The 17,133-nt window shown below is 42.0% G+C and overlaps 1 protein-coding gene across 3 annotated transcripts; it reads right to left on the minus strand.

The window, feature by feature from the left end:
• Nucleotides 1-406: 406 nt before the first annotated feature.
• Nucleotides 407-17,015, minus strand: rnf40 (ring finger protein 40). Of its 3 annotated transcripts, none has more exons than XM_049564502.1 (20): nt 16,956-17,015; nt 16,302-16,450; nt 15,987-16,154; nt 15,240-15,591; nt 14,687-14,887; nt 14,333-14,454; nt 12,571-12,717; nt 12,344-12,418; nt 12,074-12,193; nt 11,730-11,909; nt 11,371-11,506; nt 10,841-10,962; nt 10,422-10,687; nt 8,977-9,094; nt 8,741-8,890; nt 3,281-3,490; nt 3,063-3,188; nt 1,712-1,852; nt 1,503-1,604; nt 407-1,115 (listed from the first exon to the last, which is right to left on the minus strand). In XM_049564502.1, the coding sequence occupies exons 2-20, from the start codon at nt 16,437-16,439 to the stop codon at nt 939-941; spliced, it is 3,051 nt and encodes a 1,016-aa protein (XP_049420459.1). In that variant the 5' UTR covers nt 16,440-16,450; nt 16,956-17,015; the 3' UTR covers nt 407-938. The 3 variants fall into 3 exon arrangements, with proteins under 3 accessions (XP_049420459.1, XP_049420458.1, XP_049420457.1); XM_049564501.1 differs by having other exon boundaries at nt 416-1,115; nt 3,281-3,493; nt 16,926-16,991; XM_049564500.1 differs by having other exon boundaries at nt 418-1,115; nt 3,281-3,493.
• Nucleotides 17,016-17,133: the final 118 nt, after the last annotated feature.

The raw sequence follows: 17,133 nt of genomic DNA on the forward strand, positions 1-17,133 counted from the left end.
AACAGATGTTTTTGTACTCGACTGTCACGGCTAACCTTTAGGAAAGCGGTCTAAGAGGACCTGGAGCAGCACAGCCCACTAAGGACACCCATATGAGCTGACTTTCCACTGCAGTGATTTCATCAGTAATGAGGCACTATAAGCTGCAGATGTTGTGTCAAACTCTCCAGTAGGAACCATGGCAACAGGATGAACACACACAGAGGACCTTGCCCAAGGTGATCCAAACTCTCCTGTATGTGCTGCTGACTGGGTGCCAAACTAGCTGACGTCTCTCAGGCATTGTTAATACTATAGCCTAACCAAGGAAGTTACACAATTCTGGCTGTTGTACTTTATATATTAGAAACATATTTAGTTTTACACACGCAGTCCTCGAGTCTGTAAAGCATGGCTTCTTTTTAATTTTTTAAAATGTAAAATTTCAGCTTCACTGATTTTACGGGATTTCCAAAAAGCCAGCAGGACGAAACCACTCAAAGAAATGCTTCAGTAAGACCAACCACTGCAGTTCCAGGTTTTTCAATACATTAAAAAAAAAACAAAGAAACATACTTAAAAGTTGGGCCCAGTTTGTTAAAAGAAAGGATGTTTAACATGGCAAGAACAAGGACAGGAAAAAAAACAGTGCAGGAGCAGCTCAACATGTAAGAATATCACTGTGTGCACAAACAACTGTGTTTATTAACTACAGCACAACACTCTCAGTCAGATGTGTCACTATGTGTTTGGTCACCAAATAAATCATCAACTGGCAATGATGCAGTAAAACGAGTCTTTCCAAAGAGAGAATAAAAAGGGGGAACACACTCATCTGATATCCCCAAAATGTCTGCCTCTTTGAATAAATCTTCAGTTATTTTGTCTTTTCTCTATGCGATTCTCTCCTTTGGTTCTGTCTACTGTTTTCTCTTCTCACTCCTCTGTCTCTCCGTGAATTAGGTGATGTAGATGCGGTGAAAGTCGTTGGCTCCGAAGGCACAGTTGCACTTGGGGCATTTCCTCTGTCGGGTGTCGTAACGCATCTTCAAACATTCGTAGCAGAAGACGTGGAAACACTTGGTGAGCACCGTCTCCTTGTCTCGTGTGTTGCAGCACGGGCAGCGCAGCTTGGCCTGGGGACAGATAAATACATTACACAGGGGCCAAAAACTCACTTGCCAGCACTGTTATTACCTTAATTCATTGTACGGTAACACACCTAACACTTGAGGGTGTAACAAGTATGCTTGATATCCCCAGACCGTAATATTTCTGTGGAGGTTTGAGCTCACTTTCTGGCTCATGCTCACAAGTGAAAAATAGCCAATCAAGCAAATTACAAAGGTGTAGTAATTAGCATTTCAGCATATTACTTTTACTGGACTGTTATAGTTCTGTAAACAACAGTCTACTGCAGACGGTGCCAGAAAGCTGTTGGTGTTTTTACAACTCCCTCGCCACTCACAGTGGTTGATTAAAGCCATACATTTCTCTGCTTAACAACGTTTTCTCTTCCTGACCTTGTACTGGTTGATCTCCTCCTGCAGGATCTCATCAGCATCAGAGTACACCTCCACCTTCTTCTGTTTCTCCAGCTTCCGTCTCAGCCTCGACAGATCCTCCTAGAAAAGGCATCAGGAGAGGGGTCATTTAACAAGGACTCTTCATCTGATCTGAGAGCTCTGGGAGAGTCTGGAGCGATATTCCCAGGCGCTGAAACACAACATACCTGTGCGCGTTTCAGGTTGCTGCTCTCCCTCTCCCGGGCGGTGCGGTTCTCAGCCACAGAGACCTGGATCTCCTTCAGCTTGGCCTGCGTGTGCTCCAGCTGCACCTTCAGGTCCTCTGCCAGCTGGGCAGCCTCCACTGCCTGCAGGAAGAAAGGAACCGGACACACTCAATAAAAAAAAAACCTAATGATGAAATTCCAGGGCTGTAATGTGGTGGTAGTACAGTAAGCGTGGATAAATCGTCTGAGTCTGTTCTTTGTGCTTCAACTTTAAACATCCAGCCATGTACCAACCTAAACACGGCACCACTGGTTTTGTGTGTTTCATCCTATTTACTGCAGACTGTGTATATTTTCCATGTCTGACGAGCGTTTTCCACAACATACCATAAGTGCTTAGATCCTCTTCATAGCTTCCAGGCTACCACTGGTTTCACTTAAAGTAAGCCGCTCCTTTTGTGTGTTTTCTGTTCTGTTTAATTTTACTGTTATGGTTGTCGCTACTTGTGAAAATCAAAAGTGAAAAAAGAAGGATTCACACAGACACACAAGATGACCTCATTAACAGGGCCCCTGTGCACAATCCTTGTCTTGACAGGTACTCAGGCAACATTAGAATAAATTAGACATATATTTCACAAGTAGGCACTTAAAGGGATAGTTCAGATCTTTTGAAGTGTGGCCATATGAGGAACTTATCCCTAGTCAGTGTATTACCTACAGCAGAAAGTGTCCAGCACACCCCCAGTTTGGAGAAGCAGGCAGTAGTACCACCATGGAAGCTAAGCAATGTATTGCTGTGGCCAAGGGCAGCAGCAAAAACATATTTTAGCCACCTAAATCCCACCTAAAATAAGCCCCACCTCAAAAAGTGTACACTAGAGAATAGTTTCATCACTTAATGTTACATCCACAGCAGTACATTGCTTAGCTTCCATTCAAATCCTCCTGCCTGCTTCTCCAAACTGGGGGTGTGCCAACTGCCATTTACTCTATGTAATACACTGACTACGGATAGGTACTTCATACAACCCCACTTCAAAAGATTCGAACTATTCCTTTAACTACATGCAGTAACTGCTGGCATTGGGACAGACAGTGGCTTAATTTGCCAGCAATGTTTTGTGGAAAGAATCCCACAAATCTTGGACTGTCAGAGCTTTTCATGAGCACACCAAAATAATGACGTGTACAAGTTTAACTTTTGGCACATGCTATTATCCAGATTCTCTCATAATGCAGTCTTTATATTTAAGAACAAAAGACATCTGGCAGCAATCAACTCATTTGGTGATTAGTCAAACTTAAATGCAAGAGCTGACAATATGATTGATGGCATCTCTCCTCTCACCTTCCTCTTGTTGAGTTCTAGTGCTTGTGTCCGGACAGACAGCTCTTTTTCCAGAGCGGCGAGCGTGCTCTGAAGGACGCCCTCTTTTTCCTCGAGCTTCTGCACAACCAGCAGTTGGGCATCCACCTGGACAGTGACGACAACAGTTAATACCTCAGTGTCCTGCAACAATTAAAAGCATCACCGCTGCATTGCCCGATTAGGAGGTGACATGTCACCTGGGTTTTGAATGTGAGAACTTGGTCGGCCAACTCCTCCTTCTCCTCTTTCAGCAGCTTGTAGATCTGGTTAGATTTGATCCGCTCACTCATCAGCTTGAAATTAGCGTCGTCCTTCTCCCGTAACTGCTGCAACAGGCGGCTGTTCTGCTCCTGCATGTCCTCGAAGGCCTGGCCTGTTACATCCATCTCACTCAGCAGGGCCTCCTCCTCCTCAAGAGACAGAGGTGTCGGGGATCAAAAACAATGCAGACACAGTGACAGACAGTGATATTAACTCTGGACTGTAAAATGGGATGGGGCCTAACTTCATTACCACCTGCAGTCATTCATTCAAAGGATGTGTGGGGTTTTAATTCAAAGCAGTGTTCACTACTTTTGGCTGTAACTAGACATGTAACTCATTATTTCTGGAAACAAATAACACATTTACTGAAATTTAAATGGGCTCGTTACTTGTTCTTTTTGCTTGATCATAGCCCACAAGTGCAGCTGTTATGAATCTAACGTCACCCGTAGTGAGTGGCCCTCAGCCCCTCTGTCTTGTGTTTGTGTGCAAGAAAGTGACAGAGAGAGGGTTTAGAGATGGTGGAAGGTGGACTGTTGCAAACAATGATTCTGTTAGCTGGTAATACAGTAATATTATTATTCCGATGGTCACCCAGCATTACAGCAGCGTTGTAAATGGCATGGATACCTCAATCAGCGTCAGAATTTTGCTGCATACAATGGCCGACAGTTCATACAATTTGAGCTCACTTTCCTTGGAATATGGACATTATTCTTATATTCATTTACATTATTGGAAGGCCTGTCGAGGCAACCAAAAATAGGCCTATCAAAAGATATCATTTGTATTGTTCCACTACTTTTCATCATAATAATAAAGGGTACAATCATAGCTAATATTTGACAGTTGTCTTGTCTCACACTGTTCAACAGCAACACTAAAAAATAAAGCTATGTATGCATTCATAAGAAAACTGAAGCAGATATTTAAAAGAAACACAAAATTTACTTTCCCTTGTGACTAACTACTTTTAGATACTGTAACTGGTGAAGTAATTCAATTACTTTTGAGAGAAGTAACAAGTAATTGTCAGTCTTTTTCAATAAATTGCACAGCACTGATTCTAAGTCATACTCTCTCAATAATTCGATGCTTCTTTCCTGATGATATTCTGCAGTCACATCTGAAAATAACTAAAACTAATCCATGTGTTGCATGTGTTCCTAACTCCTTCTTTATGGATTCTACATAAGCAAAAAAAGCCACACATCACTACACGCAAAGAAATTATGATATAATTTTTTTTTTTTTCTTAAAATAAAAACACAAGTGATTAATCAGCATGAATCAATACTATGGTTCAATCTGGTGGATTTTGGTGTTAAGAATCACAGAAGTGCAAAGTTGTTAAATTTGAGTGTAATGTCATCACATCACCGTATGCGATTAATTAAATTACACCTTCACTGGCCTCTTTATGACTATGCACCTCGAGGTGCACTCACACCTGGTTTGTTTTCTGGGCTACAGACGTAGCAACAAGTTTTACGTTGCTGTGTTTGCTTCATTTTGGTTCGTGCTGCCCACTTACAAGCCAACTGGGGCCCATAAACAAAAGTCATATGAGCTCACAAGTAGCTTGTTTATTGGATAGTTTTGGCAATCTGTCACCCCTGCAAAGTCAAATGTGGCAGCCAGAAACTGGAAGGAACAAATCAAATGCATCTGAGTCCAAGACAATTTAGCTGCTGTACTTTAACTTAATACCAGATTAAGAAGGCAGAAGTGAAGAGCCGAATGCACCAGTATATGCCCAACCTGTGTTTTGCCGTCTGTTCGTTATGTTCTGCTAGACCTCCCAAGCATGAGGAGTGGCAGGCTTTCAGATCTCAACATCTGCCACCTCTGTGCTCATAAAATACTATGGAACAACAGTTAACAACTTAAAACACAGTCATAACCTTTTTACATTTTGGTGTAATTTCCTGTACTTAATTACAGTCTCAGTGCTAAATGAAAGGAGACCTGCATTTTTTAAGGTGGTGCTGTTATTTGCTTTGCACCAGAGTTTACTGACACATTGGAGCCCAAATTGAAAATTGAAAAGTCAATCCTCAGGACTCCTTGGATGAACAAAATAAGATTCATATTCAGTGATAAGCCTCTGAGACTTACAGATTCAATGGAGCACTGGGGTCAACAGTTGTTATCGTGACAGCACTACATTATCTAACGTGGGTGTGTCCCCTATCTACGCAAGTCAAGTTTTAGAATTACGATGACATTACTTAGCCAACATTTGACCCCAGTCAGCTAATCGTTTTTAATTTTCCATCTCATGACACTCTGCTCTCGTATTCCCTGAGTCTTCTGACATACTAATGAAATTCCACGAGAGCCTCTCAACATTTATAAGAGAGCAGAGCCAAGTAAGTGAGCTCAGATCTGACAATGTTTCACATACTTCGAATTTATCAGGGTAGCTCATCCCAAAAGGATTTGTCCCACCCAAAATTATTGCGCCTATATATTTTTTTCTTAAAATGTCAACACTGTTGTGTCACAGCATCCCCCTCCTCATATCTTGTAGCATATTCGGACAGCAGTGTGAATTCATTTGTGCCAGATCACAAAATGTAACGAATAGATAACAAAAAAATAAAATTAAAAAAAGAAATCATTTCAGGGGTATGTTAAGCAAGATGTTAAATAAATGAGGACAGCTTTAAAAAAACACCACGTGGTTGGAAAATTAAGATAATCAAACAAACATGGACACTGTGTAAACCAGAATGTGATTACTGATGATTCTTGTATTAAAGAGGTTAGTCTGGCAGATGTTTGCGTAAGAACGAACCAGAGTGGCTTCAGGGTTTCTCTTTTTTTTTTTTTTTTTTTTACTCTTTTCAGAAACACTGTTGCCATGCTTACAGCCTTCAAGGGCTGAGAGATCTGTATATTTATAACTGATATTTCAGACAGAAACTGCAGACAAAAACAACAGACAAATGAAAAGCAAATCACTTTACTGGAAAAATAGAAAAGAAAGCAATAATAAATTAGGCTCGGATTAAGTAACCCAGCTCATGAGATTTAAATTTTACGCCACAGCATCACCTTTCAATTCCTCTTTTGTTAACTAAGATTAGAAGAACCTTTTTCTTAGGCAAATGTGAGACTCATTGCACTACTATTTTTCCTAACACAGCTGTCTCGTTTATATTCGTATCTGGTGCTGCCCCAAAGGTTTAAATGTGACATATAAGGCTGATGATTCATGTCTCATGTCAGACGGGTCTGAAACTCCTAATACGTTTAAACATTAGAGGAGTTTGACTTTTATCAAGCTTTCGTACACGTCAGTTTGCTACTATGACCCGCTGTATGCATATGTGTGCAAACTGCAGTTAAAACCTTGAAAGCGGACGCAAAATGTTTTGATGGTTATAGATGGCTGGAAAATAAAGAATATTATGGAGAAGCTGATGAGTCTTTCCCCAGCTTAAGTGTACTAGGTAGAAGTAAACATACAAGTGATCCACATGCTCAGCTTTCTGCCAGAGGTGCCACACACTCGCACGCCAGTGTTGAATTATAGTCTGTGTGTGGTGGAAGCTGATGACGGGGAATCAGCAAACTTTCTGTTTTTGCTTCTGTGTGTGCCTTTGTGATCATTCTTTGTTCCATCTCTGAATTCAGAGGTTTGTGCAGGTCTGTGAACGCAGCACAAAACATGAAACTCTTCATGAGTTTTTTTTTCCTCAGCAGCAGTTTGTTGAGTCGCAGGATGGAGAATCGATACGTCGAACAGTTTATTGTGTGATTGATCAGAGCTAATTTGACTGGATTGATGGATTAGAGGAGCAACTGCCGCAGGTGCAAGTGAAAGCAAACTTTCAGGCTAGAAAAACGATGGACAACATTAAAATAATTACGCAGTTGTTCTAAAAATGGAGCGCTCAAATTCTAAATACATTAATGAATGGTTAAGTTTCACTTAAACTTTGTCTGGCGTTCTGCTGCTCTGACTGTACACTCTGCACTCCGAGAGTCTGGTGCTCAGTGTTAATTCCGTTGACAAAAACTATGATGTTTGTTTTGTTAATGACCTTTGTTCCATGACGAAAACGAGACAATGACAAGCTACAAATCGATCTTAGTCATAAAAACCAAGACAAAATCTATGTTTCAGTTTTGTTGACGAGCTGAGATGAGACGTGATGAAAATGTTGATGGAGGACTACTGGACATTGAAAGCCAAGAATGGTTGTGCATGCAATTACCTTCAAATGCCACATGAGCAACAGGCTACTAAACTCCAGTAAACTGTCAGCGCCAGGATGTTTCTCTAGCAAGCAAAAAAACTGACATTGGAGCAGCATCAGCCATTGATGCAACTTGTGAGTTGTAATTTGGCAGTAAATAATCAGCCATGTGTGTGTGACTGTGGATGGCGGAGCTGTTGAATGGATTTGTGGAGTTTGTTAGCAACAGCGGAGGCTGTTAGCAGCGGAGCAAGCAGTCACTAGCCAGTGGCTTTCACAGCTGATCTCCACAGGACTTCACTCAGAGCCGGACTGTCTCAAGAAGGTTTTTGGGCTGATACTGTTTGACAGGCAGGTCGGAGGATCAGTTATCTGTGAGTGTAACTGTCCTGTTAGTTAACAGCCTGAACAGTTTTCTCTGACAGAGATTAGTTTAGTTTAAGTTTAGTTTTAATCACTAACTCTGTGACACATGAGTTTAAACCGCCAGATAAACATGTTGCAAGAAATTATTATTTTTCTGCTGACAAGTCAGATTTAACAGTGACCCTGGGTTCAAATCCTAGTTGTCTCAGATTAGTTATTTGTGGTGTCAAAGTTTTAGCCACCATAAATAGAGAAATGTTGAGCTTTTCAAACGATGATCAGTGAGTGTGTGCTCGGAAATCACCCCTTAAACCTGTCAAAAACTGCTGGAGAAATGTCAGTTTGTACGTAGGTAGAAATTACTTGGAGCTGTACAAAAAAATTGAATGAAATTTTTATACAACCTGTCACTTTGATTCTTATTTCTGAGAAATGAATCAGCCTAAACGGATAAGTTTAAAGACAAAAAAAAAAAAAACATAACAAGAAAACATAATGACTGCATGTCAACTAAAATGTCATGAATTTTTGTCGACTAAAACCAGACTAAATCAACGACGGATAAAAATGACCACAACTGATAAGCATTTTCATCTCAAGACTAAGACCAAATCTAAAAGTCAAAAACAACACTGTAGGTGCTCCAAATCCAAACGGTATGTACATTCTAACAGCGCTCCGAAAAAATGGTCCAGCTTCAAAAATAGAAAATCAATATTTGGCAGCAAATGCTGATATCGTGACAGACCACCACTAATAAATGACTGTGTGGGAAACCCTGCACGCTGTAAAATGTCTGAGAAACCTTAACACACATACCTGCTTTGTTGCAGCGAGTTTCTTCTGCAGATGCTCAATGGTCTCTTCGGCCACTCGGATCTTCCTGAGGGCATCTTCATCAGCCAGCTTCTTGCTTTCCTTCCTCTCCCTCTCCTCCAGCTCTCGCACTCGCATCCTTAACTCATCCACCTGGGTAGGGTGAGATGGGGGTTATGAGACGCAAAAAAAGAAATGTGCAAAAATATGTTGGAAAGACAAAACGAAGCAATACAAACCTCAGCTTTAGATTTGCGCTCAGCTGCCATGAGCTGCACTTTGTCCCTCTGCTCCTTTGGAGCTGACTTGTACATGTCCAACAAGAGCTTCATCTCTTTCTGGGACTCCTGGGCTTTCCTAAAGGAGACAGAGATCACATTAACATTAGCGATCCCATCAGTGCAGTTAGCTGAGAGCTTGTGAGTGTGCACATGTGCTTAAAGGGAAATTTTGGTTTATTTCAACCTGTCTCCTATTGTCCTAAATTTGTTTCAAGTGACTAGTGACATAAAAATAATACTTAGCATGTTAGCCGTTAGCCTAGATACAGCCGTAGCGTCAGACCTGTTAAAACGTAAGTGAACGGGCATACTTCAAGTGCAACGTTAGTCCACTAAACAAGCTTTTTTTCCACAAAGACCGCCTCATATCGTTAGGACAAATGTCAGAGAACATATAGAAAACGACATGTAAACGTGTTGTCTTACCTTACTGGTGTGCTGCCATGTTTGTTTACCATCTAGCTCTGCTTTCCAAAGCGCGGCCAAAATATATCTCGCGAGCCCTAGATAAAGCCCAGTTGGATACTAACGTTACTCCAGGTGGAGGTGTCTTGTCCTCGGTCACATCCAGACCTTGAAAATAAGGCTGCAACCGGTCCCATTCCTTGCAACAGAGGCATTCCTCTTCTGTGGGCACTGGGGCACAGCATTCACAGGTACACCACCAATCTCCAGAGCTACGCAGCCTTGCAGCAGCCATTCCTCCTCTCTCGTCCTCTACCTGTTGCGCCTCTCTCGCTCCTCCTGTTCTTCAGTTTCACAAAGCTCTTCGTCAGTGTATTCTGGCTCAAATAAATAAGGGCGGCCATCAAACTCTGCAAAATCACAAAGTCGAAGTCTGGCAAAATGTCAGCCATTATTCTATAAATCTTTCATAAAATAAATGAATGAACTTTTCAGGCTACTGTCCAGTTCTGCCTTCTAGCTGTTGCTGCTTGTTCTGGCATGCTATGAGATCGCTGCTTGTTCTCGCGATATTTCGGCCTCGCTTTGGAAAGCACAGCTAGAGGGGTAAACAAACATGGCAGCACACCAATAAGATAAGACAACACGTTTACATGTCATTTTCTATATGTTCTCTGACATTTATCCTAACGATATGAGGCGGTCTTTGTGGAAAAAAAGCTTGTTTAGTGGACTAACTTTGCACTTGAAGTATGCCCGTTCACTTACGTTTTAACAGGTCTGACGCTACTATGCGCCCCGGCTGTATCTAGGCTAACGGCTAACATGCGAACTATTATTTTTATGTCACTAGTCACTTGAAACAAATTTAGGACGATAGGAGACAGGTTGAAATAAACCGAAATTTCCCTTTAAAGAGACATTTTGTTGGAAAAGGGAGCAAGAACACAAACATTAAAATATGATATAAAGCAAACTAGAGTAGAAGGGGGATGTACTTGAGTTCTACTCTGAGCATCTTCAGTGTGTCTGAGTCCTTCCTCTTCAGCTCGTCGCTGCGCTGCCTCTCTCTCTCCCGCTCCCTCTCTCGTTCTCGCTCTGCCTCCCTCTCCCTTTCTCTCTCCCGGGCCCGCTGTCTCTCCAGCTCCTTCCTCCTCTCCTCCTCCTCCTCCTGGTCCTCATCTTCCTCTTTTTTCACGTCGATACTGTCACTCGTCGACTCCTCCAGAATCAGAACCCCTGTGTCGCCACTCTGACAACGCAACTGTCGACAAAGCAAAACATTTTTAAGCATTGATAATAAATCCACATAGTTTAGAGGAAATGTATTCATAATGTATTTCGGTTTTGCTTCGAGAGGCCCTCTAGATCTCATTGAATGAAATACAGAAAATATTTGTCAGTGAACGTCATCTACCTTATTGATCTCCATCTGTGTTTCCCGCAACTTCCTCTTGTAGCGCTGAACGTCACCTTTCAACTGCAGGTTGTGGTTCTGAAGACTGCTGATTAAGTGTCGCATTTCCCTGTTGATTGGTCCTGAGAGCACAAAGACAAAGTGCGAGAAGCAGACGTACACAGAGCAAAGTCAATGTGTGGTTTCTTCTTTTGAGTCATTCAACATCATCTGGTGCTGTAAATGATGAACTCTAACGCACGGTGCAAAGGTGTGATTTCACAACAGAGATGATATACTAGTAGTGTTTCCACAATGTCAATACCAACGAATTAAAAATAAAAACGTATTCTGCTTGGTCAGCGCATACTCAAATTACTGTAATTATCTGGTTGCGGTGCATAAACATAATCCATCTCTTCATACAGATATAGATTCACAAAGACTTCAAAAAAAAAACAAAAAAAACAGTAGAACTAATGCACAAAACTATGGTGGGGTGTCTTTTAAAGACGTTTTGATAGATGCGAGGTGTGTGTTTTAAAAGGTACCTGCTTGTTCGTTGGCTGCCAGGTTCTGCTCAAACTCAATGCGCAGCATCTCATACTCTTTGCGCACCTGAGCCAGGGTGTCCTCCAGCTGGATGACCTCAGTCCGCAGCTTCTTTTGAAGGGACAGCTCATCACTCTGAACAGTTGAAAACAATAACACATTGACGACCACGTTGCCAAGCTGTGGTAATAACACACTGAGAGGTTTTAGTTGTCAGGGCCAAAAACAGAAAAGACAAATACTTGGAATGGCAACACTGGGCTACAGTGAAGATGCAGTGACGAAAGCAATCAGGGATCTTACATTGTCTCTGGTGAAAAACACTTCTTTTTTTATGAGATCAACTTGTAAAATGTACCTCCATGTGCTCAATCTGTCGCAGATGGGCGTTCTTGGCAGTGAGCAGTAGGGCTCGTGCCTCATCCAGCTGGGTTTTTACCCCCAGGGACTCATTGTACAGCAGGGAGAACTGCGACTGCAGACATTTGTACTCTAGAGTCTCCTTCACAACCTCCTCTGGAATATTCCGCAAATCCATCTATAAAATCAGGAGACGAAAGTAAAGAATGAGCATTACAAGTCGGTTACCACACAACATAGGCCCAAACTATGATGTCATGTAGCCCCAAGAATAAGAAATGAGTTCTTGACAAGCAGGTGTAGTGTTACATCTAATTTAACAGCCAGAGATTATATCTTTACCTTGAGCTTCTCGCTCTCCCTCACGGCCTCCTGGAGCTCAACCTGCAGTTTCTCCAGCTCTGCCATGCGACTATTAGCCAACTCCTGGTTGTGCTCCAACTCTGCATTCAGACTCTCAAACTAAACAATGGCAATGTGTTACAGATAGGAGAACTGTGCATGGCATAAAAACAGTTTTTTCAGCACAAACTGGCTTCTGAGATATGAAAAAGGTTATGACATACACCACACAAAAATAATTACAAAGGGAAACTTTCTACAAATGCTCACCTTCTGAATGTTCAGTGTAATCTGGCCTCCTGGTAGCCCACCTGAGCTGCCGGTGCTGCTGTATCCAGACTTAAGCTGCAAACAGAAAAGGCATAACAAAAACAAAAGACGTGAAACATTAACACTTAGAGCGATTTTCACTGAATGAATACATCTCATGGACAGAAATAAAGCACGCCAACATACTGAAGTACGAGTTGCACAGAAACAATTTCATGTAAACACACCTGCTCCATGGCTTCTGCCAGATGTTTGTTGAGCTTTTGTTCCCTATTGCGGAGTTTCTCAATGTCCCACTGCAGGTCCTCCACGGTTGTCTCCATCTCAGACACCTTGGTCTCAGAGCTGGTCACCTTGTCCACCAACTCATTGTACTGTAAAAAGGGCAAAGACATGACAACAGCCATGTCATCAGCAGTGTTACTGTAATCACATTACATTCTTCTGTAACACACCAATGTAATGTGTTACTGTCTGTAAGTTCCATAATTACATTACAGATACTAATCAGACAGTTATGTCATTACCTGTATTACATAAGTGCTTCACTTATCTGCAAAATGGGTGCATAGCAAAAAATCATCAAACACACAGACAACAGCTACGCTGTCCAGTGCACCCATGGAGACACTCTTCAGTCTGGGCGGTCTTGTGCTGACTGAGCTTGCGAGCGAGCATCTCAGGTGAGTTTGTCTGAGTGTGTTTGGCCTGTCAAATTCAGGTTACATGCTGTTAAAACATGTTTTTACCTATTAAGTCTCTCATCATCTAAGGGTGTTAGGGAGATCAGTCTCTATGTTGTTCTATGTACTGATGTATTATTTTGAGGCAATTAAGATTTGTAGGCTACTAGGCAGTATAAGGAAGGGCAGCCTCTTTTATATATTTGCAATTCCCTTTTTTATTGCCTACTGCGTGCAATAAAGCCTTGCTCTTGGAAAACATTTTAAGCACTATTTGGGCTGATTTTATGCAACTTTGCTGTCAGCTTTTTGGTATTACTGTGTTAAAGAATGAAAAAGAAAGACCTTTGGTATGTCCTCCTTGACAGGACAGAGATATGTGCTGATATGTAGGCATATGTAAGGTTTAATGTTCTATTAGCCCTTTCTACACACAATAGAGCCCCTACTAAGTCCCGTCTTCATGCCGCCTTTGCATTTTTACACAGAACCAAACAACAGTGGAATCATACCTCTCCTGAAAGAAATTTTGAACAGCATGACAGGCGGGACATGTAACACAACAGCAACGCCCTCTAGTGTACATATGACATATGTGCCGGCAGCGTTTAATAAACCTTTGCAATGGCATTAACATGGCAGTAACAATCATGTACCATCTCTGTGATATGGTGGCTAATCTTGACCTCTGTTTGGAGGATAAGGAGCTCCCAGACCTCACTGTTTTCCTAATTGGCAGACATTTTTGGCCACTGATTTGAGTTAGCTGCTAACTGCTGTTTTTCAAACTCCCGAGGATTGCACGCTCAGCACATCGTCAAAATGTCACACCTGTACCGCCCATTATCCTGCTGGCTGTCTCATTTATACAGACATAATCTTGGCACTGTTACTACCTCTGATGCCAGTTTAGAGGCAAGACAACTCTTGCCCCTTATTCTGTGATTGTACTTTTTATGCAGAATGGCAAGGCAGCATAATGGCATGAAATTCTCGCCTTGAAGGGGCAGTGTAAAAGGGGCTATTGCTAACTGGAAATTACATGATAGTGCATCTCAGGTATTGTCACAGAGCAATGCAAAAGTAATGTAACCAGTAGTGTGACTAATTACTTTCTACGGGGAATAAGTAAGTAAAGTTATGCAATACTCATTTAAAAAGTAACATTGAATGTTTAGTTCATTGCTTGTTTTTTTAAATGATCAACCCCAGGACATTTTTACAATTTTCTCATTCACATAATCAAACTATTTCTGACTCACACCCACAAAAAGTCACCACACATACGGTGCCAAGGACATCATACCTCCATGGACATCTTGTGGTGTCGGCCCTGCAGCAGAGTGGCCAGGTCTCGCAGTCGACTGTTCTCCTCCAGCAGAGTATGGTTTGCATTGATGATGTCAGACTGGCTATCGTCTTCACATGCTGCCAATGAAGATCAAGACAGTTGTGCCAAATTATCTTAGGGCTAACAAGTGGTAAAAATACCTTGCTCACATTTATGTGCACCAACAACTTGGTAATGACATGTGAAACCATTAGTAACAGGGAATTAGTTTTAACACAGGATATAAAATGTGATGCAGGTGTTCCTGTTTGTGTGTCAATATGTTATCAATTATGAATGTGTCAGTAACAAGCACATCTCCACACTAACCTGCAGCCTGGACTTGTTTGCACATGTTGTCGATGCGGCTGTGCAGCCTGTCAAACACACAGACCAAGCAAGCGATGGCTTCCTTGCTGAACTGCATGCGGTCTTGCAGGTGCAGGGTGAGCTCCTCCTCGCTGCTGTGCTCCAGCGTAGTTAAGAAACCCTTGGCATTCTCACTTAGGGGAGCAGGGGGTGGTGTTGCATCTGAATATAGTGAGAGGTGGTCATGTACGAAGTTGGTTAAAATCAGCAGCTGATTACATGATCAAAAAAACTATACTTCAACCTTCAGCTTGAAAATTGGAAATCATGCGCGCCCTCATTAAAACTTAAATCTTGGAAAGATATTTGAGATGGTACAGCTAACTTGACAGCTGAAAATGAGCATTTTGCAAGTTGTCGTGACATTTAAAGATAGAAAATTATTGATTTGAAGCATTTTTGCAAAAGTTGCACAAACAGATTATCTGCTCAGATTGTAGCAGTCCACAAATGCAGTCAGCGATGGAGACTTTTCAGGGATCAGCTCAGTCAAGAAAGTCTTAAGACTGCTTACCTGTTGCTGAGTCTGTTGGTGGCTCTGTGGGTGTCAACAACTCTTCTGACCCAGTAGGAGGAGGGGGCTGCTTCTGCTCTTCTTGACGATCTTCCTGATGCTCCTCCTCCTGCTGCTGCTGCTGCTGCTGCTGCTGCTGCTGCTGCTGCTGCTGCTGCTCTGCCTGCTCTCCCTCGTTTGGGGCCTCTGGGAGTGGAGGTGGAGGCACGGCAGAGGTTGGTGATGCCAGGCTGACACCATCTTCCTCCATAGGTGTTGGTTCAGGGAGCGGGGGCGCTGGTGGGGCTTGGGAAGATGTCACCGGAGCGTCGGGTTCAATACGTTTGCGTAGAATGTGCACATTCTCTTCCAGCTGCAAAGGATTGAAAGAAGAGTTAATTCTCTCTCATGGATAGATATATTTCTGTATTCAGACAGTTCTATTCCAAAAACTGAGTACAGCAGTTTGTGAGATCTTTTGACTTACATTACCAAGGCACTTCCACAGACTGAGCACAATGCAAAACTCTGCTAATTGGTTATGTTTACAAGCACACAAACAAACTACATATAACTATATATGGTCAGGTTAAGGCAGACAGTTGAATAATATTTTAATGTGTTGCATTTATTATTGTTTAACGCCAAGTGGCTTTGACGGACTGAGACCCACTGATTTGGTATTTACATGGAAATTCCTGAAATCAACATTCAGCTCAAAATAGGTTATATTTAGATTAAAACAATGTCATAAATGTGAAGAGGTACCTGTGACCAGTAGCGGTTGACAATCAACAGGGTGGTGTCATCAGTGGCCTGTCTCTTCTCCAGCTTCTCAATTTTCTCTCGTAACTCATCCTCCATGGTCTGCCTCTGCTCCAAGCGCTCACATAACTTCTTATTCTTGAACTGGAGGACCTTCATGTCCATTTCCTCCTGCACAGAACAAATGCAAACACCAACGTGTGGACTGTCAGAGATTCTTAGTGTTCTTTGGCGAAAAATACTTAAGATGAGCTGGTGGAAGTTGTAGTAAACAGACTACAAATGGTGACTTATGGGAGTGAAAATCAGATGACTGACCGTAGAGGAGACTCCAGCTATGCGTATGGGCTCGATGAGAGTGGTGGTGGTCTTCTCCTCTTTTTTGCTCTTCTTCTCAGGTGGGCCAGGGGGGCTGTCCCCTCCTGAGGGACGTTTTCCTCCCCCAGCACCTGACATCTTTCCGTCCCCTGCAATAAATCAACCATGACATTAAATCTTTGCTGTGGTACAGCTTTAGGAAACTATAGATATGTTTGCAAATGGAGAACTCATTCATTTCATGACAGCTAGCAACGGGATTAGCCTTGCATTAAAAACGCAGGGGCCACTGCTGATAAATTGGTCCGAATACTGCTCATCTGGAGTTCGTATGACAAAATGTGTCCCCGATCAGGTATACTAACTGTTACTGTATAAGCCGCTGCCTGAAAAGCTATAAACTAATTTTAATTTGGCATTTCTGCTGGGAGTAACGAACATTAGCATGCTAGCTAACGCTAAAAATGCTAATGCTAACGTTAATTCTTCGAGACCTAGTTAGCTAAACGGCGCTCTTTGTCCTGCATATTAAATGGGTTGTGGTCGTCATTTGTATTCGCCGACTATCACTATACGTGTAAGACCGTCTGCAAAGAAACTTTACATGCAAAGAAGCGTACAAACCGTTTTCTGTAAAATATCAACGGTACAAACCTTCGCACGGAGCAATTGAAAATGTAACTAAGTCAGTGCATCAGGAGAAGCTACAGGAAGTGACGACAACGTACTTCCCTATAGTAAATTTTTCATTTAATCAAGAATTTATTTAAAGAAAAAACAACGGATTAACTACATTAGTAGGACACCTTGTATTAAAATTCAGTTACTTGGA

Source organism: Epinephelus fuscoguttatus, linkage group LG20 (genome assembly GCF_011397635.1).
Source record: "Epinephelus fuscoguttatus linkage group LG20, E.fuscoguttatus.final_Chr_v1".
Lineage (NCBI taxonomy): Eukaryota > Metazoa > Chordata > Actinopteri > Perciformes > Serranidae > Epinephelus > Epinephelus fuscoguttatus.